General features: G+C 30.2%; 2 protein-coding genes across 3 annotated transcripts; one reads left to right on the forward strand and one right to left on the reverse strand.

Annotated features, from left to right (window-relative positions):
• Nucleotides 1-1749: 1749 nt before the first annotated feature.
• On the forward strand, nucleotides 1750-25280 carry mnb (minibrain). Of its 2 annotated transcripts, XM_075819750.1 has the most exons (7): nucleotides 1751-2178; nucleotides 3194-4278; nucleotides 16635-17821; nucleotides 22617-23387; nucleotides 23458-23742; nucleotides 23821-24271; nucleotides 24357-25280. In XM_075819750.1, exons 2-7 carry the CDS (start codon nucleotides 4245-4247, stop codon nucleotides 25103-25105), a joined length of 3477 nt encoding a protein of 1158 aa, XP_075675865.1. In that variant the 5' UTR covers nucleotides 1751-2178; nucleotides 3194-4244; the 3' UTR covers nucleotides 25106-25280. The 2 variants fall into 2 exon arrangements, with proteins under 2 accessions (XP_075675864.1, XP_075675865.1); XM_075819749.1 differs by lacking the exon at nucleotides 3194-4278 and having other exon boundaries at nucleotides 1750-2178.
• On the reverse strand, nucleotides 18544-21033 carry LOC113797628 (testis-specific serine/threonine-protein kinase 4-like). The gene is made up of 2 exons (XM_027348041.2): nucleotides 20539-21033; nucleotides 18544-20469 (listed from the first exon to the last, which is right to left on the reverse strand). The coding sequence occupies exons 1-2, from the start codon at nucleotides 20967-20969 to the stop codon at nucleotides 19419-19421; spliced, it is 1482 nt and encodes a 493-aa protein (XP_027203842.2). The 5' UTR covers nucleotides 20970-21033; the 3' UTR covers nucleotides 18544-19418.
• Nucleotides 25281-26477: the final 1197 nt, after the last annotated feature.

Genomic DNA, 26477 nt, shown 5'->3' on the forward strand with positions numbered 1-26477 from the left:
TTTTTTGTTTTGCTGCATCGAATTTTTTTTTTTTTGGGTATGGGGAGTAGGTTCATTATTATTGTCGGTTGTTGCTGTGGAGAGGAGGGAGGACAGGACGCGCTAAAGCAACTATTCATACATGCAAACAAACAACAACAAACATCCACCAATCAACAAAATATATAGATCTGGTTGGTTGGTTGGTTGGTCGATGTGTTTAGACCAGACAGTTCATTTCAGTTCATATGTCTGTGTTGCAGCAATTCTGAAAATTTATTTATTTTTTCTTCACCCTCCCCCTTTCTCCTACCCCTCCACTATCAAACATCATTTTTGCATGCAATAAAAGGTGAGGGTCGCAATTTTTTAATTTCAAAACATCATTTCTTTTTAAAAGCGGGAATAAATTTTGTTTGTTTGTTGTTTTTTCTTTAAAAAAATGACCATTTGTAACCACTACTACTACTATTTACCATCACTGAATATTATCATCATTGAATGATGCGCAGGTAGATGGCCGATCTGAATTTTTTTTAGTTTTAATTTTTTTTTTCTGATTAGGTTGACAACAACAAACAGCAAATATAAACAAACAACAAAAAAAAAAATATATCCAAAAAAATCATATATCCAAGGTGGCTCTTGAACGCATGTGTCTCGTGATTCAAAAAAAAAAACTACAGTGAAAACTCTTTTTTTTCTTCATTGATAAAAAAAATGTCTGAATGATGAACTATCAGATCATATATGAATGTGGAAATGTTGGATTTTATCACTTGGGGGGGAAAATAGGGGGAAATATAAAAAACATAGGAAAAAACGAAGTTTGTCTATATTTTGTCTGTTGCTAAGGTGGTCTGTTTATAGTGTTTATAGTGTTCCACTGGTTATTATTGTTGTTGTTGTTACAACTATAGTTCGACGACGTTGCCATTTTCACTAAATTCAAAAACAAGACAAGATTTAAGGGGGGAAAAATCATTGATTTTTTTTTTTTTGATATTTTATTGCCGCCGCTGTTGCAGCGGCGGCATTGACAATGTGTGTTCATGTTTATACTTGAAACATTTTTTTTGTTGTTGTTGTTGTTGAAAATAAATATCAAGGATTAAGGTAATGATAGTAGTAGTAGCATCAACGGATATTGGAATTAAAAAAAATATATTAATACCGGCTTGAATTGATGAATATTTTAATGCTACTACTACGTCGACGTAAAAAAAATAGCAAAAATTAAATGAACCAATCAAAATGAGAAAAAAAAACAAAAACAACAACAACAAACTTGATGAGAACATTGAACGCTTTGAATGTTTTTCAAAAAAAAAAAAAATATATAGGTTCAAAAATATTACCACTACCACTGATAACTGCTGATAAATTCTTTGATTCTTTTCTTCCAAAAAAAAAAAACTTTTTTGGAACGCGCGCCAAAATTTATTTCCGCAACACAATTCTATACCGCTACTCTATATTATGATATAAAAAGAAAGGAAGTAGCAGCATTATTAACTGAGAATTTTATTTATTAAAGTTCAACCACATCATATCATATATGTGAAGAATATATATATATTGGTATCCTTACAACCACAGAATAAAATTCATAACATTATCCTATGCTACTTCCTCATCAGATGAAACTGCATCCATAAGTGGTGGTGGTGGTAGTATCTTTTTTTGATGACATTATCTAACCACCACCACCACTACTACCATCAAGTTGGTTTTTTTTCACTCTTTTTTTTTTTTTTTTTCTTGGTTCGTTCAATGAATTTTAGTTAGTTCGTTGTTATCGTCGTCGTTGTCGTAGTCGTCGTTATTGCCGTTTGCCATTTATCTCGCGCGCGCGGAGTCTTCGATCATCAACATCATCATCATCAATATCAACAACAACAACAACATTCATTTTTTGTTTTGCCTAAATGCTGCTGTATGTGTACTGAAAATATCCAACAAAAAAAAATTGGCCAATAATGTTGTTGTTGTTTTTATTTGGCTCCAAAAACAAACTCTGGTAAATCGGGCTTTATTATCATCCAACATTGTGAAATTCTTTGCTGGCCACCACTATCATTCATCAATAGTTTGTTTTCGTGTGTGTGGTGAATGTTTGGAACTGAATGTTTGGTTCTTATCCCGTGTTTAAAACCAAAACAACAAAGAAAAACCTTCGACCTAATCAACAGAAGCAAGGTGAGAATCATACCTGATGTGAAAAACAAAATCAACAACAGCAGGATTTATCGAATTTCATTCGAAACAAAATCCTACTTGAATCATTTTCCCCCCTCTTTTCTCCTCCTGCCTCCTTCCTTTCAAAAATGTTATTTTCAAATCTTGAATCATCATCATCATCATCAGCCAAGAATAGTATCTAGACAACAATAGCAACCCAGAAAAATACGACTAAAAAAGTGTTTTTTTGGGTTGTTATTTTGGCAAAAAAAAACAGCAACAGAATTCATTCATGCAACAAAAACATTGTACATGTGTGTGTGATGTGGGTTGTCAACTTCTTCATCATCATTATCATCGACAATCAAAATATCGAATGAAAAAAAAGAAAGAATTCTTGAATTCAGGATTCCGAAGAAAATCTGTGAATAAAAAAGAAGAAGAAAGAAATTCTATTTCTACCTAAAATGGTTTTCAAAATTTTTCGTCAAACGAAAGAATATTCTGTGTGTGCGTGTGTATTAGCAATCAGCTGGTGAAACTCTAATGGATCATTGATGGTTTATATAGGTTGTTTGTCTATTTCGACTATTTCTACATCATCAATTGTATACGTCCTTGTTTTTGAAAATCTCGGCCAACCCCCTTTATTTCCCTCCCCCTGCCATTCAAGATGGTCATATGATTTCCATGATGATGATGATGATGACGACGAATTTGTTTGAATGGGAAAAAAATTGATCAAAACAAACGAAGAAGAAATGTATCATATTTTTTTTTTCCTCACTTTCATTTAACACTTCGCAAGATTAGCCTTGTTTGTTTGTTTGTATCCAAAAAAAACCACCTACAACGTTTTGTTTTGATGATTCAGATTTGGGCATTAAGCAAAAAAAAAAAAAAATGAATAATCTTCCTTCCCTCCTTCCACAATCCCGCTATTAACACTCCCAACTCCCACAAGATTTGATTTTCTAAAAAAAAAAAAAATTTTAATTTTTAATTTTTCTTCCAAAAAACTCAACCTGTTTAGTGCGACGTTTCAACGAAAACGAAAAAAAAAAGATTAAAAATCTATGAAATAAAGATCATAACCTACAAAATTGGAAAAAAAAACGAAAACAACGACGTCATTCAACAACAACAACAAACAATGTGAAGAAATTATTATGATGTAATCATTTGTTTCGATGATGATGATGATGATGATGTTCGTTATTTACATATTTTTGAATGACGCACATCAATGACTGGATTCATTCGACTTTTAATTCATTGAATCATTTCATTTCATTTCATTTCATTTCATTTCATTTCATTTTTTGGTGTCATTCGGTACACATGTGTTCTCTGTCTGTGTGTTTGTTTTACTATGAAGTTTGTTTTTTTTTCTCAATAAAAAAAAAATCCCACGATCATCACCATCATCAGCAATTCATCATTTTTGGTGATGCAATAATTAACCGGAATTCCGGAGGGGAAAAAACAACAAAAATCTGATTATCAATAATGATTGATTGATTGATAAACATCATCATTTCAACAAAAAAAAACACGTTCTAATTTGGTTAAAGCAAACGGTCTATATGACGTCATTGAATGATTCATCATCGGAAATCTTCAAATGAATTAATCATCGGTGTGTGTGTGTCATTCTGGGTTTTTAGTTTCTTCTGTCAAATGGTTAAATGTGAAAAAAAGAGTTAAAAAGTTTCATCTGTGTCTCGGTGTATTTCGTGTATGTTGTGTTTTGGTGAATGAAATTCATGAAATTGCATCATTTCATCATTGGAATTTCAATAATCCAACCAACAAACAACTTTTTATCATTCGAATTCTATTTACACATCAACAGCTATAGATAAACAATCGACCAACTTGTATAAAAATAGTTGATATTATCATCATTTTTTTCCCCCCATTGGATGTTAACAAAGTGTTAACGCATTTGTTTCTGTGTACAGTGCGTTTTTGTTTTCTGTTGAAAAGTGAATTTTTCATCGTTTTGTTTTGTTTTTTCTGGGTTAAAATATTTCATTTTTTACGAGAAAAACAACAACACCAAATAACAACAATTATCACCAATGTTACTGCCTTCGGTTATTATTGCCGATACAGGTAAATTAATTTTTGCTTCTTTCTTCCTTTTTCATCAATCAATCGATCGATCGATTGATTGATCAGTCCATCATTCCATCCGTTTATTTTTGTTTGTTTGTTTTTGTTTTTGTCGGACAAAAAACAAAACAAAAACAGGATGCCAAAAATGATCTGAATGTTTTCACGTGTTTTTCACTTGAAATTCCCTCTCATTTGTGTTAGGTTTAGTGAACGCCAAAACAAAACAAAACTGAAAAAACATTACCAAATTCACACACACACTCCTCCTATCCATTTTGTATTTGTATTTGAACTTTGACTGAATGACTTTTGACCAGATTTTCATTGGATTTTTCCTGAACAACAACCACCACCATCACCACCACTTGTTTGTTCTTCAATAGAGATTTTCAACAACAACCCTCATTGAATTGTTGATGTGAAAAATGGATAATAATGATTACTGATGAAAACAACGATTTGAAAATATGAAAGAAGAAGAAGATGAAGAAGAAGAACAGATGCCTTGTTGTTCATATTTTTTTTTTCTTCTCAGATTCAACCAGAGAGAAAGAGAGAGAGAGAGAGAGAGAGAGAGAGATACACATCATTGATAAAACAGATTTTTGTTGTTGTTGTTGTTGTTACCAACTTTTTGCCTTAACAACAACAACAAAAACAAGATTTTTTTTTGCCTAGACCCTGGTTTAATGTTTTATCGACCTTATACGATTTGACCTTTCTCTCTCTCTCTCGATATGAATGGTAACATGGTCACCAAGTGAGAGTGAAAAATCATTGGAGGATTGGCGGGAGGGCTATCCCAAGTAAAAAAAAAAATAGATCAAAATAGGCCAATTTTATTGTTGTTGTTGTTAAATATGATGCACATTATGACATTCGATCGATTTTTTATTTTTTTGTTTTGTTTGTTGCTTAGTAGCCCTTACCTGTATTTCATCACAAACGTTATTTATGAATGTTTTTCTTACAAACTATGACATTTGTTATGAATAAATGATCAGATTGGATCATTCTGTTTGTTTGATTATATACAAAAAAGAATATTGATTTTTTTTGTTTGTTTCTAATTTTGAAAATTCTGTTATTTCTCTCTCTCACTCTCTCTTCCGGGATTCATATGTGTGTTAAACATATGAAATCAAGAAACCAATATTGATTTGAATTTAAAAATCTTGATGAAATTCATCACCAAATATGAACAAAACACAGAATCAAAAATCATTTATCATTTTTTTTTTTTTTTTTTTTGGTCATTCTGAATGTGATTCATTCGCTTTATGTTCAATGGTGATTTTGTGTGTGTGTTTTAGATTCTGATTCTGATTCTGGTCATTCTGATTCTGGTTATTCTGATTCTGGTTATTTCGATTCTGTTTGTTTTGTTTCGTGCTTGATTAGTTAATCCTCATTTGTTAAATGTCATTTTTTTTCTAAGCGAAGAAGAAAAAACTAAACATATTTTTTCTCTATTGTTATTGTGGTGGTGGTGATGATTGTTAATTTTTATTATTCGGCTTATGAAAAGCAAAAAAAAAAGGGAAAAACAAAAGCAAACAAACAAACAAAACGACAAAGATCATATCAGATGCTTGGCTAGTTAGTTTTGGTCATTTGGCCAATTTATCTTTTTTTTATTTGTTTCGGTTTTTTTTTGTTTGATAATCATTTTCGTCGTCGTCGTTGTCGTTTGTTTGTTTTGTTTATTCAAAAGAATCTTTTTTTTTTGATCAGAATTTTTTCCGTTTGTATCATCAATTTTTTTGTTTTGTTTCGACATTAATAATAAGCATAGGCTATTCTTTCGTTGTTTTTCCCCTTCTTTTTTCCTCTTCTTCTCTCCTCCCCCAACTAAAACGCAAACATGGAATTATGTTTTTGTTTTGTAATGGAAAGAATCCATATTGATCATCAAAAATTGATCATCTTTGTTTTGTTTTTTGGAATGTTTAAAAGCAAAACAAACTTTTTTTTAAAAGTCGTTTTTTTTTTTTTTTTGTTGATTGCTGGTTGTTTTTATCGTTCATTAACCCAGTGTACGACATGTTTGAGTACATATATTTAATTTCATTTGAACGGAAATTGATTCGATATTTTTTTTTTTTTTTTGTTTCAAATATATCAATTTCTACTATTTCTACTATTTCATTTCATTCATTAAAATTTTTGTTTTTTGTTTTTTTGAAAGATTCCACAGCACTAAAAATATCATTATCATTGTAAAATAGGCCAGCATTTTTTTTTTTTTTGATTGATCTGAATGGAAGCAATTTTCAAAACTTTTCGTTCTTCTTTTTGCTACCGACATTTATGAATGTTTTTTTTTTTTTTGGTCGTGATTTTTAGATTATTGAAAATTTTGAAATGTTTCCATGTTGAAGAATTTTTTCTGTCTGCTCTAGTTTGGTTTTTTTGTTTTGTTTTTGTTTGTCTGTCTCCTCGTACAAATCAAACATGTCAATATTTGTCATCAGAAACAGAAATTGATTGATTCGATACTATCGATACTATTTTGATGATTCGTCAATCGATTGCCAGAGATAGAATCTTTATTACCTTTTTTTTTTGTTGTTGATTTCAAACACGATTTTTTTTGTTTTTGTTTCCAAGAAAGTTTTTTTTTCATTCATTCATAGAAATATTTTCTGTTCATTAAACTACAGTTAGAGATAGGTCACACACACACACTTGACAACCGTTTTTTCTTTATTTATTTAGGAAAATCAGAAAGATTTTCATTCAAATAAATTCCAGATTTCCCCCCCCGCCGCCCGCCTCTATTTACACCCAAACAACATTCCCCAACCAGGTGACATGATTTTTCATTCATTCATTCATTCGATGTTTTTTTTTTATCGAAAATCTTGATTTTTAAAACTTTGGTAGGAGAAAAAAACATTAAAATACTTTGATTTTTTTTTTTGTTGTGGATATATTTTTATCCAAATACTCGTCGTCGACTACGACGATAGACGCCTGTAATAAACTCTCAATGACTTTTTTTTCAGTGATATTTTTTTTTCTTTTGAAACATGATTTCTGTGTGTGAGGAATGTATTTTAGAGTTTTGATTGCGCCATTTGATGCTGTTGCTGCTGGTGGTGGTGGTGATGACGATTAAGAGAGAGAGAGAGAGAGAGAGAGAGCAGGCAGACAAGTCAGCCGACGATGAAAATTGCCAGACGCCTTTTTTTTGATGTGAATTTAATATGGTTTTGGTGGAAAATAAATGTTTGACGCCGTCTTGTCGTCATCATCATCATCATCATCATCATTTTTTAATGTTTGATGAATATCGGTTGTTTGTTTGATCGATCGGTGTATATGAAATTTTGATCTTGTGATGATGATGATGATGATGATGATAAATCAAACACACAGAATCAGATCCAGAAATGTACACACACGTGAATTTTGTATCAAAAAATATTATGATTGATTGAAGAAACGTTAATAAATGACGTATACAGTATGTATGTACGTATACGTACATTGATCAAGATTAAGATTAGATAAGATTTGTTTGAGTTTGCGATTGTTTGGTTGAATGTTTTTTTTTTTTTTTGAAAAAATGAACCCTTGCTACAGTTAAAGGGTTAAATTTTTATGGCCTTAACCTTTTAATTTTTTGTTTAACCTATATTTTATATCATCCTCTTGGCATTCATTAATTAATTTTTTTCTTTTCTGTTTGCGGTAATTTAATCGCCGGATATTATCATCATCATCATCATCATCAGAAGATCACTTTCGTGATATTTATCTTGTCTGTCTGTCCTGTCTGTTTCGATACGATTCTGGGCGTCATGTATTTGATGCAGGGAGGCCCAACATGGAGGTTGGAATTTCGGGGGGATAAGAAAAAAAAATAGGTACAGACAATTTGAATGTCTGTCTTGCCTGTCTCTGTTTATCCTGTTGCTTTTTCTGTTTGTCGTTCGTCATCGATTGACGACGACGACGACGACTACATTTACTCAACTGGCTCAATGTGTAAATGTAATTTTTTTTTTGTTTTGTTTTGTTGAAAACCTACATTCCCGAAATATTTGAAATTGTTTCTTCTTTACACTAAGTGTGTAATGAGGATTTTTCTTTTTTTACCGGCTTATTTTACCGGATTGGAGAAACCATAGTTTTTTGCAAAGCAAGAGAGAGAGAGAGAGAGAGAGAGAGAGAGAGAGAGAATTGACCTTGTTTTTTTCAACAACAACAACAAAAAATCGATATTTGATAATGTTAATGGCATTATGTTTGATGATGATGAAATGATGGCGCCATTCTTATTTTTCTCTATGTTACACACATAGAGAAAATGAATGATTGCTGTGGAAAGATATGATCATATTAGACACACACACATATCAAATATTAAACCAAAAAAAAATGAAAACTTAGACTTTGGTTTTTCTCCATTCATTCATTTTTTATTGCATTTAATTACCATTGATACATTGTATCCATTGTAGGTTTGATTGATTGATTGATTTTTAAAAAATGACATTTTTTGTTTGTTTGTTTGTTGTCAATCAACAGCAAATTGAAAATCAATTTGATGATGATTTACATGATGTTTATTTTTTTTTTGTTTTTGATTGATATAGATACACAGAGAGTGGGAGAGAGAGATTAAGAAAACACGTGCAAAATGAATGCATAATTTCATTTTAGATTACGTTTTGAAAATCGATATTGCGCATGCGCGATTTTTGTAAATTTTTTTTTTTTTTTTTTGAAATCTTTACACAAATTTTTATGAATTCTTCACCACCATCACCAAAAGTTTTTCCAAAATCATCAATGAATGAATGAACAGAGAGAGAGAGATACAATGTCTAGCCAGTTTCATCAAATCAATCGATGGTGATTATTTAACTCTTTCGTTTTTTTTCAACAAAACAAAAAAAAACTAAACTTTTTTTTTCTTTGCCCATCATGATGATGATGATGTGATGATGGTTGTTGACACCGTCGCCGTCGCGAAGGAAATAAAAAAAAAAAAAGTATTAAAACTTGCACTTCAGACAGGCAGGCAGAGAGAGAGAGAGAGAGAGAGAGAGAGAGAGAGAGAAGAAAGATGATGAAGTAAGAACGAGAAAGGGATGCAGACATTGAAAAATCAATGTTTTCAACCATCATCGTCTGATGATTTTTCAATTTTTTCTTTTTTTTTTTCCTTTCGGTGAATCCTCACAGATAGATTTGATTTGAGAAGATTTTGTACAAATAAACAAGAGAAACTTTTTGGTAAAAATATTAGAATTAGAAAATCCGGGAAAGTTTTTTTCTCCCCTCTCTATATTTTGACCAAATTGAAAAAAATATATGATGTGTAGGTGGCTATTTCGACTGCAATGGTATTTCCTTTTTTTTTGCTTCTGTTTTTTTAAAGAAAATCTTCTGTCAAATAACCAAAAAAGATTCTGTTTTTGATTTCTTTCATTTAAAAGATGTAGGATGTTTTGTCTGGTAAAATAGGTTTGCTTCGACAATCAAAAATCATATCGAATTGATTTTATCTGGTTTTTTTTTGTTTGTTTAGTTCAATCAATGATGATTATGTTCACAACATTGACAACAGTTTTTCATTCAATTCATCCACCTCCACCAAAATTGAATCTTTTTCAATTTTTTTTATATCTGTTGTTTGGTTTATACACTGAAAAAGTACATTTGTACTTGAACTTGTACATATACTTGCACTGTCTGAAATCAAATGTTCCAAAAAAAAAGGATTCAAATGATGATTGAAAACTTCAACCAATCAACTGAACAAAACGACAACCAATCAAAATAATAAAAAAAAACATCCAAACGGTCATTGAGCTTTCTTCTTCAGCTTCTTCTTGTTGTTCACATCTTTAAATAATAAGATTTTTGTTTTGTTTTGTTTGAAACATTCACATTTGATGCTATTCATGATTAACAACCAACAACAATCATATTCTGACCTTTTTTTCTTCAGTGGTTATTGTTTGTCGTTCTGTTTTTTGTTTTGTTTGACCAAAAAATGGTGAGAGGTCATTGCAATTGTGGTCATTCCATTCATTCATTCATCTCTCTCCCATTCTTTGTTTTGAAATTGCGCAAGACCGGTTAACTTGATTTTTTTTTCTTTGGCTGCATCTTTTCAAGTGCAAAGAATGCCGAGAGAAGTAAATATTTAGTTTTCTTTTTCTTTCGCCAAATGTCTGAATGAATGAATGAATAACAATGTAACTCTTTTTCTTTTTCCCCTGTTTCTGTCAAATTTCTTTTCATTCTTTTCTTTTCACCTTCATCATCATATAAACAAACAAACAAACAAACACTTGATGATGATGTGGATAATACCTTTTGATGATGATGATGAGGATGACCATTTGATTTTTGATTTTTGATTTTTTTGGCCAAAAAAAAATGTAATTTTTGTGATTGGATGGAAAGAAAAATTCCCGGCAAAATCGATGATGATTTCGGTGGTGGTAATGTACCACCACCGCTGTCGATTATTTATTTTTGATTTGATTTTTTGAATTTTTTTTTTTTTTGAATTAAAAAATTTTTTTCTTCTTCAACAAAACAAGGATTATCCAATCAATTTGATCGATTTTGGATGATTTGTTGATCATCATCATCATCATCATTTTGAAATTAACCATTCGGCCGGCCATCCAGTCTATTCAGATCGTAATTTTTTTGATTGATTGATTGATCGAATCATCATCATCATGATGGACATTCGATGATTATTGTAATAAGATTTTTTTTTCAATCAAATTTGATTATCTTTTTACCACTACCATTCGTCCTGACAACCACTACCACCCTGTTTTTTTTCCTATTTGATGATCGGTTGATCAAGGAATATTCTTTGTTTTTCTGTTTGTTTTGTTTTTGTTTCATTCATTCACCTCAATTAAATGAATTTCCTGATGAATTTTCTTCGTTCGTTCGTTGTTTATGAACGTGACAGTTTTTTTTTGTTTGTTTGTTGCGGTAAATATTTATTTTTTTTTGTACCGAAAATGTAAATATAAAAAAAAATCATTTCCGGATTTCGATGACTGTTTTTGAATTCTGAAAATTCGTTGTTGTTGTTGTTGTTAGAGTTAACACAGAGAGAGTTTTTCGGGTTTTTTTTTGTTTGGTATTCGAAAAACCAATGTTTTTTTTTTTGTCAAGTTCTTAAGTTTTTCTTGAGTTTCCTTCCTTCCTGTGTGTTTGTAAGTGTATAACGTGAGTGTCTTGTTTTTTATTTATTCGATAGTTTTTGGTTTCGATCAAATGTTGTTTCAATTCGATTGAATTTTTGAAAAAAAACGAACGAAAAAAAAACCAAAAAAATTCATCGAAGCTCAGACAACCTGTTATTCATTGAACAGCCCGTAGGCCATTCATTCATAAATTCAATTGAATTAATCGTTGAAAAGATGAAAAAGATTGAAGAAGAAGAATCTCATCAATGTGTTTACATCGCTTGATTTTTTTTTGAACAGGACTGACTGACTGACAGAATTACTGAATGAAATGAATGTTTTAAATGATGACAAATGATGATAATGATGATGACAAATGTGTTTTTTTTTTTAACCCTTTACTTAAAAAAAGGGGTGCTGCTGTTTATGTTTCACATATATTAATAGCAGTATATTGAACTCTTTAATGTGATTTGTTTGTTTGTTTGTTTGTTCGATGATGATTAAAGATGCGCAATCTTTTTTTTTCTCAGAACCAGGATGTTGTTTTATAAAAGGATTTTTTCTTCAAAATGGAAAAACATTGATTTTTTTGAATGAATTTCCTAATTATCATCATTAATATGATTCCGGTAATTAAACTTTGAAAACGAAAAACAAAAAAAAATTCCGTCTAGACACTTTGGTTAAGTGATTGATCACAATTATTTTTTACAAATTTTGATTAACTTGAAATTATTATTAGTGAAACAGAAAAATTAACCCTTTCATGCTTGTCAAATCGGTTCAGATTTGGTGGTATGTTGGTGTGGTGCAAGGTGGTGGATAATAAATGATCCAGACATATAAATTGATTTTTCCACTGAAAAATGAAAGATTTTTCGTTCAATAATTTTGTTTTTGGTTGAAATTGACATTTGTAAAATCAAATTCCACCCATCCATTTTTTGTTTCCTATTTTAACCTAACCCTTTTATCTTTCTCTCTCTCGTTACATTCAATTTTCTTTTGTTTTTCAACTAATTACTACGCTACAAATGAGTTGATTTCTCAATTCGGATTCCATGATCACCCACACACACGCAGACATTATCCAATGATAATATAATAGCCAATAATTTATTTATTAGCCAAAGAAACAAACAGAAAAAACACAATATGTAAATTGATTCATTAACAAAATTACTAATAATAATAATAATTTGGGGTTATCTTGTTTATCTAACTTGACTATTTTAACCTCATAATTCAAGTAATATAATTCCGTGATTTGTTCTGTGTGTGTGTGTGTGGAAATAGCTGGCTTTTTTAATTTTGATAATGGCAGTGTGTAGTGAGATCATTATCAGATTATGAAATTTTATTCATTTGAAAAAAATTTACATAACATTCGTTTTTCTAGATTTGATTTGATTTGATCAATTAGAAAAATTAAACAAAACAAACAAAACCTTTTCAAATGACAAAAAACAATTGAAAAAAAGATGTTTTTTTCGGGAAAATTTTTCCCGAAAATTACCGCGGTCAAATGAACAAAGAAATTCATGAAGGGAATAATTATTTTTTCGCTATTTTGACAGTTGTGTGCGTGTGTGTGTGTGTGTTATCTGGACTTCTTATTCATTCATTTTAGATTCTCACCGTTTTAATGATGATGATGATTGTTTTTCGTTTTGTTTTTTAGTCGTTGTTTTTCGTTAACACTAAATGAACCAGATCTAAATAATCACATCATCATCATTGTACGAAAATGAACAACTTAACGAACAAAATAATTATTCCCAAGATGAACAGAGAGAGAAATTTTCCATTTCGCTTTCTAAATGATGATGATCATTTCGTTTTCGTTTGTTACAGGAATTTGTTTGGTTTGTTTGTGACACATTCGGAAACAAAAAACATCAAATGAATATCGGGTGTTCTTCTTTTTTTGTTTGTTTCTGGATTCGATTTGATTTGATTCTGGGAAATTTTTTTTTTTTGTTGTTTTTCGAGTTTTGAAGTTTTTATTGCAGTTTCTTCTTTTGTCTAACGAGGTGTAAATAGAACAAAAAAAAAACACGCACACAACAATCGAACCAGAAAAACAGAACCAGAATCATTTTTTTTGGAACCAGAAATGTTTTTTTCATTCATTCAGATAAGTCTGGTCATTCTCTGTCCATCTGTGTCTGTTTGTGTCGATATAGTCGGGGGAGGGGAAAAAAGAAGATTTTATTGAAAATTTATTACCAGAAACAAACAAACAGAAAATAATTGCCTTTTATTAGCTTTCTGTTGTTGTTGTTGTCGATGATCTAAAAATGTGATGTAATCATGGATGATGTTTTGGATAATTGTTTCTGGATCGCGTGCGTGCATGCATGCATGTGTCTGTTTTTCTGCTGTTTTTTTTGTCACAATATCCACATCTTATGATGGTCAGTCAGTCAGTCAGTCGAAAGAAAGAAAAAGTTTGGAAAAGCAAGCAGAAAAAAAACTATTTCGACTATATCCACTGTGTGTGTGTGTGTGTTTAAATGGCCAGTTCGTGATCAATATATAACACACGGGGGGATGATGATGATAAGTGATGAACGAATTTATTTATTCATTTTCAAATTGAAAATTGTCTGTTGTTGCCTGTTGTTGTTGAGTTTAATGATCCAAATCGTTGATAATTTTTCTGGTAGCCGGTCATTCAGCATAGGGAACAATTATTGTTTGGTTGTCTGGATTCTCTGGGTTTTGTTTTTCCCCCCCAAATTTGGAAATACCTTATTTTTGGGAAGCCAAAATCTGGATTTCAAACGAAAGAAAAAAAAATGGAATTCCAAAATTTTGAAAAATGACAAAAGTAAAAAAAACTTTTCATATGCTGATTTTTTTGAAATACGTGTTTCTACCAACAGCACCAACAGCAGCAGCAGCAAAATTATCAATTTTTATCACGTAGTTTGTTGTTGTTGTTGTTGAATATTCTTGGTTAAAAAAAAAAATTCTTGAATTCTTTTGGTCCCATCCCACATAAGCAAAAAAAAAAAAGTTTGATTGGTCTGAGAGGAGGGGGGTTTGGAAAAAAGTTTCCATAAATTCCATTTTTCTTGAGGGGGAAAATTTTCCGAAATTAATTTTTCAAAAAAAAAAAATGTAATGATTTTTTTTTGGAAACTCGATGGATTGTGTGGTTGAATGGATCACACCATTAAGGCTTGATTTGAGAATTTTTTTTTTCTTCTTCTAATTTCGAAATAAGCAAAACGAAAAACGAAGCAAAATTCCATAAGAATTTCACCGAAATCTCTTTTCGAAATAGAAAATCCTCATGTATTATAGTCCAGATGTGTTCCAACAACAATGATCATCATCATCATCATCATCATCGAAACTGATTTCGGGAGGGAGGGGGGAAAGCGAACATTCGAAATAAGCATGGATGTGATCTGGATTTTCCATTTTCTCATCTTCATTATTCGAGGCAAAGAGAGAGAGAGAGAGAGAGAGAGAGAGAGAGAGATCATTGAATTGGAACCAGAATCTTCTTGAAAATTCTTGAAGAGTTCATTTCAATATACACACACACCTACTACCATATCAAACAAACAACTTTTTTTCAAGTGTGATTGGTAATAATAATTTTTTCGGTCGAAAATCAAATTGAATTCTTGAAAATTTCCCGTAATTTTCTTTTTTTTTCCGTAAAGTTTTTCCTAAAGTTCAATGAATTTTTTTTCTTCTTCTTTCAAATCGATTTTATGAACACACAGTGCTGGATAATGATTGTTTTTCGGTTAAAGAATTTTTCTTGGAAAAAATGAAAAATTTAACCCCCCCCATTTTCCCCATTCTATTTTGTTTTTTCACCGACACACAATGAATAAAAACACAAGATGTTTTCATTGGAATTTTTCCATTGAATATTGTGTGATTGTTTACTCGGTTTTCAGCATCATCATCGTCTATTTTTTTTTTTTTTTTTGCTTCGATTTTGCTAATGATGTTTTTTGGTTGCTTCCAATTTCATCATTGAAAAGAAATGAAATGAATATGAATCAAGAGAGAGAGAGAGAGAAAAGCGATTAGAAAATATGGTATATTTTTTTCTTTTGGTGGCGGTTTTCGATAACCATAATCATCATCATCATCAGGCTGATGATGATGCGGTTCTCGGTTCGGGAATCCATCATCATCATTTCCAATAACCATATTCTTTGTTGTTGATTTGGTTTTTTTTTCGGTTGATTTTTTGCTTGCTTGATGATCATCATGGGTTTTTGTTTGTTTGTTTGTTTGACGATTTTATTTTTTTCCATCAAGTTTTCTGGCTTAATGGTTATTCATTCATTCATTTGATCGGGTTTTTTTTCTTCTTCTTTTTTTCGGTTATTGTCGGATAAATACCATTCGATTTTGAATAATAATAATGATGATGTAATGGACGAAAAAACTATGGCCATTTTTTCGTTTGTTTGGGTTAAAATAGATATGATTTACAAAACGGTTATTATTTATTTTGATGTTCGAATGTTTATCTCTTTGAGCCGAACAAACACAAAAACTCAATCTGCGTTTGAATTCATTCAGTCCGTTACATCATCTATTATTCCAAGAACGATATTTGTGAATTGGATTTTTTTTCTGGTCTCCTCCCTCCTTTCTCATCCTCTCCCCCCCAAAAAATAAAGTAATTATTTTCCTATAATGTCTCTCTGTGTCGAAATAGTTTTTTTTCTCAATTCTGAATGATAATAATCTTTTTGTGTTCGGGTAATCTTTTTTTTTATCGGCTGACTGTCTGGATACACCCTTTTTTTTGTTGTCGCCTATTTTGACAACAACAACAGCCAACAAAAATGAATATCCAGATGAAAAATCTTGATAACCAGGCAAAATTTGTTGTCGAATAATGAAATGACCAATTGTTTGTCCAAACAAACCAAAAACTAAAACCTAATTTAGCGTTTTTCCAAATTCATTTTTTGATTGATTTGATTGATTGATCGATTGAAATAGAATTTGATAACATTGCATGTCAAAGAAGATTGGATAAATTGATTTTTTGCTGTTGTTGTTGTTGAAAAAACACACGTGACTTTTGATGAAAATCGAAATAGATTTCTTATCTCTCAAAAGCAAATATTTGATTATTTTGATCTAATTTTCTCTTTTTTTTCTTACCTTTTAAAAAAACACTAGGCGAAGAGATCAAAGGTCATGATCCATCCAATAGCCATCATCATCATCATCTATCACATCACCATCTTCATCATCATCATCATCCACATCATCGTCATCATTATCCATCAACACAATTACCACTTCCACCACCACCACCACCACCATCATCATCATCACATCATCAAAATATTGTTACTGCAATCCAAAATCAAATTTCAACATCAGCAGCAGCAAATACAGGTAGAAATAGCGTCAGCGGTGACGATATTACCTGCGGTGGCGGAATGTATGGACGTATTGTTACCCAAGATCAATTGATGGCTTTAGCAGCTGTCCAACAACAACAAACTAGTTCATCAACATCAACATTATCGTCAACATCATCTTCCGTTTCATTGACGCAACAGTTAACACCGCAACCGCAAATACCATCAACAATAACACAGCAATCATCTTTTATGCCATTTACATCATCATCATCATTATCAACGACGGCAACAACAACATCAAATATGGTATCATCAAATATTCCTCATCATCATATAGGTGGCGCTAATAGTGTATCATCAGTTGCTATATTAACAGCAACAGCAGCTACATCCGTTGATTCACAACCATTATTATTATTACAACAACAATCATCACAAGATAATCTGGTCATTATGTCATCATCATCATCATCCACCACATCTTCGTCATCATCTTCGATGACACACTTACCACCACCGCCACCACCATCATCAGTTGGTGGAAATTCATCATCATTAATTTTAGGACAAAGTTGTAGTAATTGGACTAGTAATAATAGTGGTGTTTTACAAAATTCAATTCAATTACAACAATCATCATCATCATCATCATCAATGTTGAATGATAATTCTGATTTTATAAGAACCGATAAATGTAATAATCCTACTATAACAACATCATCAACAACAACAACATTAACGACTATTTTAACTGATTGTCAACCAACAACAATGACAACAACGACTATTATTACTTCATCATCATCATCAAGTATGAGTGGAATTGTTACTTCCGCTTGTACTAATGTTACTACATCAACTACAACTACTGCTACAAATACGATACAATCATCATCATCAACAGCGACAACAATTAAATCACAACGTGATGTAACACAGGCACCAATACGTAAATTATCGGTTGATCTCATCAAAACTTATAAACATATTAATGAGGTAATTATAAATTGATATTGATTGACCAGAAATCGATAATATTATTTTGTTCTTTTTTTTTCTTGGAAATTTTCTTTCTTTCTTTTGGGGAGAAAATTTCCCAGGAAAAACCTCTTATCAGGCCACCCGCCCACTCTATATGTATTTTACTTTCCTTTTTTGTTAGTAACAACCAAAAAATTAACTTCCACTTGAAAAAAAATCTTTTATGTCATTGCATGTTTAAGTGGTGTGATCATGATGATGGTGGTCTGATATGGTGTTAATGTTTGAAATGTACGAATTTTTTCTTTGGGGGGAGGGAAATATTCTCATTTAATATGCCAATCACACACCAAACAACCAGTGTGTGTGATTCCGGCGAAAATGTGTATCTCGCCCAAAAATCGAATTCGCTTTTTTTCTGAAAGATTCCGAAAAAAACCAGAAAAGAAAATTATTAAAAAATCAGAATAAGAAGAATTGATGTACCACACGAACCACCACTTTTACCCAATTACAAAAAAAATTCTTTTTTTCAAAAAAAATAGCCAAAATTAAATTAAATTTCTTCAAACATTTTTTGGTTTTTGGATTCCTCTCCTTTTGGTTCACAAATGTTCGAAACAAAACTATTTCTACCTAAACGGATATTCGACCTAACGGAAAACAGCAATTGATTCACCTTATTTGAAAGAGAAAAATCAAGCTTGGATTATTATTTATTATTTATCATCATCATCATTCTTTTTAAACATACCAAAAAAAATTATATTAATATTCGAATAATAATAATAGAAAAAAAAATCATAATAAATTGATTGATGAGATGCAAAAAAAAAAAATCTAATTTGAATGAATAGGGTGTGTGTGTGTGTGTGTGATTGGGGTGTAAATAGTTGATCCTTACTCTATTTATTAAGCAATAAAGAATTCAAGGAAGCAAAGAATAAAATTCTTCCATTCTCTCTTTGCTCATCAAAAAAAAATTGAGTTTATAAAAATATTCACTACCACTAAAGATACGACTGATTGAGCATCATTTATATACATTCATGGATCATCATCATTGAAGTTCAAATTGCAGCATCAATTCTTCTTCTTGATATCATGATTGATGGCGTGTGATGTGATGTGTGTGTGTGTGTGTGTTCACTATACTCACTACCAGACCATATTCAACCATAAAAAGAATGTTTTTTTTTGTTTTTTTGGTCGAAAGAATTATATTTTCAATCCAATAAACAGCAGCATCATTGCAGTAGTGAGTGTGTGTGTGGAGGAGAATCGTGTGTAGTTCGTTCGCGGGCAAGTGAAGTTTATTGCGAAATGAACAACATAAAAAAAACAAGATGAGAAACAATTAATCATGATTGTGAAAAGCAATTGATCCCGGTGATAGTCGTCGTCGGCAGCGGCGGCAACAACTAAAGGGTTAAATAATAATTTTAGATTCAACACACATACACACTGGCACTGAACACATTGAGAAAAAAAACCCAAAATTGAAAAAATTGATTTTCTCCGTTTCTGTGTTTCTGGTTGTAAGGATGCTCATCATCATCATCATCATTTTTTTTTAATTCAAATGTTTTGTCAAATATATCACCATCAAATTTTAAATGGCTCTTTTTTTATCCATTGAATGTTTTTGTTGTTTTTTTGGTTTTGGTTGTTGTTGTTGTTTCGCTTGTTGTTGTTGATTTGATTGTTGTTGTTGTTGTTTTTTAGGTTGTTGTTGATTGGATGTTTTGTTGTTGTTGTTGTTTTGATTATTATCATTTTGATTATTATTAATATTAGTATCACTTCTTTTTTTAATTATTGTACTTTGTACCATTGTCATTATACGAAATAATGGTGTTGAAATTTGATATGAAATCATTTCAACTGTTGGCCTTTCATTTGGTTCTAGATTTAACATTGATTTGATTAAATTTTGCCATCGTTCATTAATATTTGTTGCAAATGATAATGATTTTAATGATGATGATTTCAATGATGTATTACTGTTTGTTGTTGTTGTCATATCAATATTAGGTAATTTTTGATGTAACATTTCATAAAGACATACACCCATTGAATATACATCAGCTTTTTTTGCATTATATTGAAATTGTTGTTGTTGTTGTTGTTGTTCATCATCATTAATTTTAGTAATTTTTGCTATTTCAGGTGCCATATAACCATCTGAACCACATCTAGTTTGCCTTATTAAATGTTCAATAATTAATCGTCCTTGTTTAATACCTATAGCAGCAAAACCAAAATCACCAATCAACGGTTGACGATTATTATCAAGGAAAAAATTATCCAATTTTAAATCACGATGTGCAATATTTTTACTATGCATATATTGTAAACCGGTAATCAAACCGGTAAATAAACGGCCAGCTTCACCCGTATCATATGGATGATTTTGTCGATCCATTTCTAAACGTATACTACCATTAGAATAATATTCCATTATAATAACAGCATAGGTATTTGTTTTAAAATAATCATATGTACGAACAATATTTGGATGTTGTAATAATTTTGATATAAACATTTCATGTTTTAAACATTTTGTTACCCAAATTCTATTTGTTTCATTTAAATTCATTACTTTTGCCGCATAAATATGACCATTATTATTATTTTGATTTAGATAACGAACTTTGTAAACACTGCGAAATTCAAAAGAATTACCAAAAAATCTCTATTGTTTATTACTGAATGATGATGAAAAAACTTACGTTGAAAATCCACCTTCACCAATAATTTCCAATGGTTCAATTTGTTTCCTTCGTAAATATTCATCGATTATTGTTTCAGTTGATTTTGATGTTTTTAATGTTGTTAATGATGATGATTTATTTAATATTAATTGATTTTCATACGTTAATGATGAAAAAAGTTGTTGTTGCTGTTGTTGATCATTATTTTGAAAAGATCGTGATTTTATTTTGTTCATCGATTTTGATTTGGATTTTGATTTCGATTTGATTTTCATAAATTTTTTTATTGTTTTTTTACAAATCAATGAATCTTGACGATTAATATTATTGTTGTTATTATTATTATTATTTGAAAGATTATTTTTGATAAAATTATCTTTGTTGTTGTCTTTGCTGTTGTTTTTGTTGTTGATTTTTTGTTCACTTTTCAAAGTTTTTTTCTTTTCCATTTCTGCTCGAATATTCTTAATAATTTTTTTCTCTGCTGTTAGAAGGACTAAATAATCGATTGTATCGAAAAAATTTCGATTCGATATTTATATGTTCGAAAACAGAGAAAACATTCGAATTTGAGAATTTTCAAAGTAAATTTGATTTTTTTTTTTTTTTTGATTTAATTTATTCAGTTTTTTGCTTTGAATAAAGATTTTTTGAATTGCGAAACAACAATGGTTGGTTGGTTGTTTGTTTCAAGTTTTGTTTATAATTACGGACGTCGGTGGTCCCATTTGATGATGATGAATGAATCGATGAATCAAAAAGGACAATCTTTTCCCTGTGTTTGTTTGTTTTTTGCGCAAGAAAATGCAAATCAAAATGAAAAAGAAAGATGTTTGAATTTCAAAAGTTCGGCATCTTTATGATATTTCTGTTTGTTTCTGGTTTCTCCAAATGAGTATATATATTTTACATAATTTTTACATTTCAAATTGATTTCAATGTTTCTTCTTTCCATCTTCATCATCTGATTATCATCATCAGCGATCGCCGAAATGACCACACAATTTTTGCTCGGCTTGTGTTTATTTTTTGGCATTCAATTGGCCTCATTGACATTGAATGTATGAGTGAGTGAATGATGATTATTTTTCAAAGCTAATCAATTATATGACCACAAAACTCTAATTCTCTCTTCTTTGCTTTCTCTATGCATATTCACCCAGAATGAATGTCACTGCTGTAATCACACAAAACAAAAAATCCATTCCTCATTTTAAAATGATGAAATTTGAACAGAAAAAATTCATTCCATAAGAGGTCATCCATGATGGTGTTCATCATTTTGGCCACCAATGGATTTTCTTCGATATTTTTTTCTGCAAAAAAAAAGTACATCATTGCGAAACGATGATGATGAGAAAGAATTTTGTTTTTAAAAAAAGTGAAGGGGGTATTATTTATTAATAATATCAGGATTATTAATTAAACATTTTTGTTTCCAAGCTTAGCATCTCTCCTTCCATTCGTTCGATCGGGTTAACTCATCAATAATTTTTTTCGTTTCGTTTCGTTTGTTCTTTTCGTGTTTTTTTTCTTGTTGTTTTTACTGATTGAATTGAATTTGATTTAAAAAATTATTATTCAATTTTTTCTTCTTCGTTGAAATTATGAAATATTAATGAATTTTTTCTCTCTCTCTCTGATTTGGCTGATTTGATTAATTGAATGTTTGGTTTTTTTTTTGAAAAAAAAAATGATTTTTATTTTTTCATGGTCAACGAACGCCATCTTGTGGTTTGCGGTTTAATTTTTTGGAATTTGGTTTTTGAAATTTTTTTTTGTTTTTGAAAATTTCAATTTCCAATGATAACGTTATCTATGAAAAGTGATTGGATTTTTTTTGTTTTTTTGAAAAAAAATTGAGTTCCGAATTTTTTTTTTGTTTTCGAATTTTTCGAGTTTGACTTTTTTGTTTTGTCTTGATCTTCTCGAATTTCTTTTTTTGTTTTTTTTTTTTGGAAGTTTTTTCTTCTCTGAAATTTAATCTAATTTAATAATGATGAATTACACAGATAGTGTATGTTTTTGTTTGTTTTTTGAAACTTTTCTAATCATTTTTTTTCTTCTCTCGATTTCTTTCCATTTGACACATACAGGTATATTATGCAAAAAAGAAACGTCGAGCAGCACAACAAGCACAAAATGAAGGTAATAATCATCATAGTAGTCAAAATGATTGGTCATCGAATGGTAATAATCAAAATAATAATGGAATTATTGGCACTGGTAATAATCAAACAAATACGAATACTATTGGTGGTAATAATCAACAACAACAACTAAATAAAAAAGAACGACGTTTATATAATGATGGTTATGATGATGAATTTAATGATTATATAATAAGACCGGGTGAAAAATTTGTTGATCGTTATGAAATTGAATCATTAATTGGTAAAGGTTCATTTGGCCAAGTTGTGAAAGCATATGATCATTCATCACAATGTCATGTTGGTATAAAAATTATTAAAAATCGTAAACCATTCCTAAATCAAGCTGCAACTGAAATTAAATTATTAAAACTAATGAACAATTATGAATGTAATGGTACATCATTACAATTGGGAAAGGAAAAAATTGTAAAACTAAAAGATTATTTTATGTGGCGTAATCATCTTTGTCTAGTCTTTGAATTATTATCATATAACCTTTATGATCTTTTAAGGAATACAAATTTTCGTGGTGTTTCATTGAATCTAACAAGGAAATTTGCTCATCAAATGTGTACAGCATTAATGTTTTTATCGGATCAACATTTATCCATAATACATTGTGACCTTAAACCGGAAAATATTTTACTTTGTAGTCCAAAAAGAAGTGCCATCAAGATTATTGATTTTGGTAGTAGTTGTCAGCTTGGTAAACGAGTAAGTTTTTGTTTTTGTTTTGTTTTGTTTTGTGTTTCTCATATTTAATTATCCTGATCATCATTTATAGTTATATCAATATATTCAAAGCCGTTTTTATCGATCACCTGAAGTATTACTTGGTATACCATATGATATGTCGATCGATATGTGGTCATTAAGTTGTATTTTGGTTGAAATGCATACTGGTGAACCATTATTTCCAGGTTCAAATGAAACTGATCAAATGAATAAAATTGTTGAAGTTTTAGGACTACCACCAAAACATATGCTTATGCAAGGTAATCGTACATTTAAATATTTTGATCAATTGGCTGATGGTTCAACTGTTTTGAAACCTGTTGATGGAATGAAGGTTTGTTTCAAATTTTGATTGATTTTTGGTTGAAATCTAATATTTTTTCCATCCAAAATTGACTAAATAAAAAAACAGTACAAATTACCTGGTAGTCGTAAATTATCCGATATATTAGGTGTTGAAACAGGTGGTCCTGGTGGTCGTCGTCTTGGTGAACCTGGTCATTCAATGGCTGATTATCTTAAATTTAAAGATCTGATAATGAGAATGCTGGATTATGATCCAAAAACAAGAATAACACCACGACAAGCATTACAGCATTCATTTTTTCGTCGTACAACCGATGGTAGTACAAATACAACAACAAATATGAATGATATGATGACAACAGCAACAAGAACTACATCAATATCAAGTGATTCAAATTCATTTCATATGGCATCAACATCTGGAACTAATAATAATAATAATAGTACAATGATTAGTTTGATGGATTCACATTCTACACAGCCATCGATTTTGGATACATCATCATCATCCATATCGTCGTTTCAAAGACAGCAAACTATTCAACAACAATTAGATTGTATGTGTATACATTTTTTTGGATTCAAATGAAATTAACAAAATTTTAACATGATTTTTTTTCTTCTCTTCACTTGAATGAATAGTATTAAGCCAACAACATCATCATAATCGTCGCTATCATCATGTTGATCATCCATATTCATTATCATCAGCTAATACAATGAATAATATATCGAAATTATCAACTACTACCACCAATACCACTGTCAATGATAAAATAAATCATGATCCAGATATTATTTTGGAACAGACAAAAACACTGCCACAACCAACAACAATGATTGTTCCATTGACAAACAATACGAATACTACTGGTGGTGATATATTTCGAATGGATATTACGAATCATAATACGGATTTTATACCGATGTTGATTACGGCGAATAATAATAATAATAATTCATCTGCAACATTTCCATTATCAACATCATCTGTAACATTGTTCCAGCAGCAACAGCAACAGGCAAACAAACATTTAATTTTTCAACAGCCTCATCAACAACAACAACAAACACCATTTATGATGATGGCAACAACACCAACTAATCCTTCAAGTACAACATCATCAACAACGGCCACTTCATTTATTGTCCTAAATCCACATACATCATCACATCATTTATTACAACATCATCATCATCATCATCATACATCATCTGAATCATCATCGGATGGTTCATCTGGTGGTGGTGGTGGTGGTATTATACCTGTTACAAATAATTCGATTACCTGTCTTGCCACCACCACCACCACCACCATCGATGATCAATCGTTAGTTTCACAATCAACATCATCACAACCACATAGTGAACAAATGTTTCCAATTTTATGATGATTTGATCATCCGATCCATTTGATATCATCATCATTGATAATAATGTGATTCGGATGATGTATATGACACTCACTAGACACACTAAAACACAAATTACGATTCATATTTTGCCCCCATAAATTCAGTGCAATATCATCAAATTCTTATATCACCTTCCTTTTTTCCCCCTAATTCTATGATGGAAACAAATCTTGTGCTGGTTCACAAAATGATGACAAAAAAAGATAGGGAAAGAAAAACAAAACAAAACAAAAAAATCAAAATGCCAATTCAAACTCCCCACCTTTAGAGTACTACTTGTGTTTGACCTTATATATTTTTTTTTTTGTCTACTCTAAACATCAAACAAACCCCAAAAATCTATTTTAACCTAACCTTAGAATTTCTCATTTCATTTTTTTTTGCAAATGATGACCTTTATTAGTTAATATATATTCTGGTCTATCACTAATAACAACATATAAATATAAATAATGGTATACATGGTAGGTGATGGGTTTTTTTATTTTATTTGAAAATGGTGGAAATTTGATCAACACATTTGATCCACCACTCTATAAATGAAAAGCTTATCCGATTTAAAAAAATGATCTCAAAACAAAACAAAAAACAAAAATTATTCATTTTTTTATATATTTTTTCTTCTTCTTAATCAATCAAATACACCCATAATCATTATTCATTATCATCATTATCATATGCGATATAATTGCTTAACAAACAAACAAACATTCAATTTATATTCATAAACACACACCAAACATACTTATATTTAATTTGATTTAAATTTATTTTAATATTATTATTAATATTGATTATTTTGTGTTTGTAATTCGGGTGAGGAATTATTAATTAATTAATTATTATTATAAATTCATTTTTTTTTGTTTGATTTGAATTTGATTGATGAAATTTACAAAATTACAAAAACAAAAACAACAAAAATAATGAAGGATGCGAGCAATGAATTAAAAAAAGCATCGGAAATGAATTTTAAAAAAAATTTCGTTCGATTCGATATATCGATTGTTTTCGTTTTTTTTCTATGATTCGTTCATCATCATCGACGGATATGATGTTTATAAACAATGACAAACCACCAAACAATCGATTTGTACAAAAATTCTTTTGGTTCATTTTCTGTATTTTCATAATCACATCACCCCGGTGTTATATTATCATTTTCATACATAACACACCTTGTTCAATTCAAAAAACAAAAAGAAAACATTCAAAATAATCGAATCCATCTGTCTTTCCTTTACAAAACAAAACAAAATAAAAAAAATCAATAGACAACCATCATCATCAATCATTATAATCATTATTTTAACAAACAAAGAATTCGGTACAAAAATATTTGATTTGT

This window comes from Dermatophagoides pteronyssinus, unplaced genomic scaffold, assembly GCF_027571235.1.
Source record: "Dermatophagoides pteronyssinus isolate colony J.1.1.1.1 unplaced genomic scaffold, Derpt_VIB-CSIC_2022.12 sq0004, whole genome shotgun sequence".
Lineage (NCBI taxonomy): Eukaryota > Metazoa > Arthropoda > Arachnida > Sarcoptiformes > Pyroglyphidae > Dermatophagoides > Dermatophagoides pteronyssinus.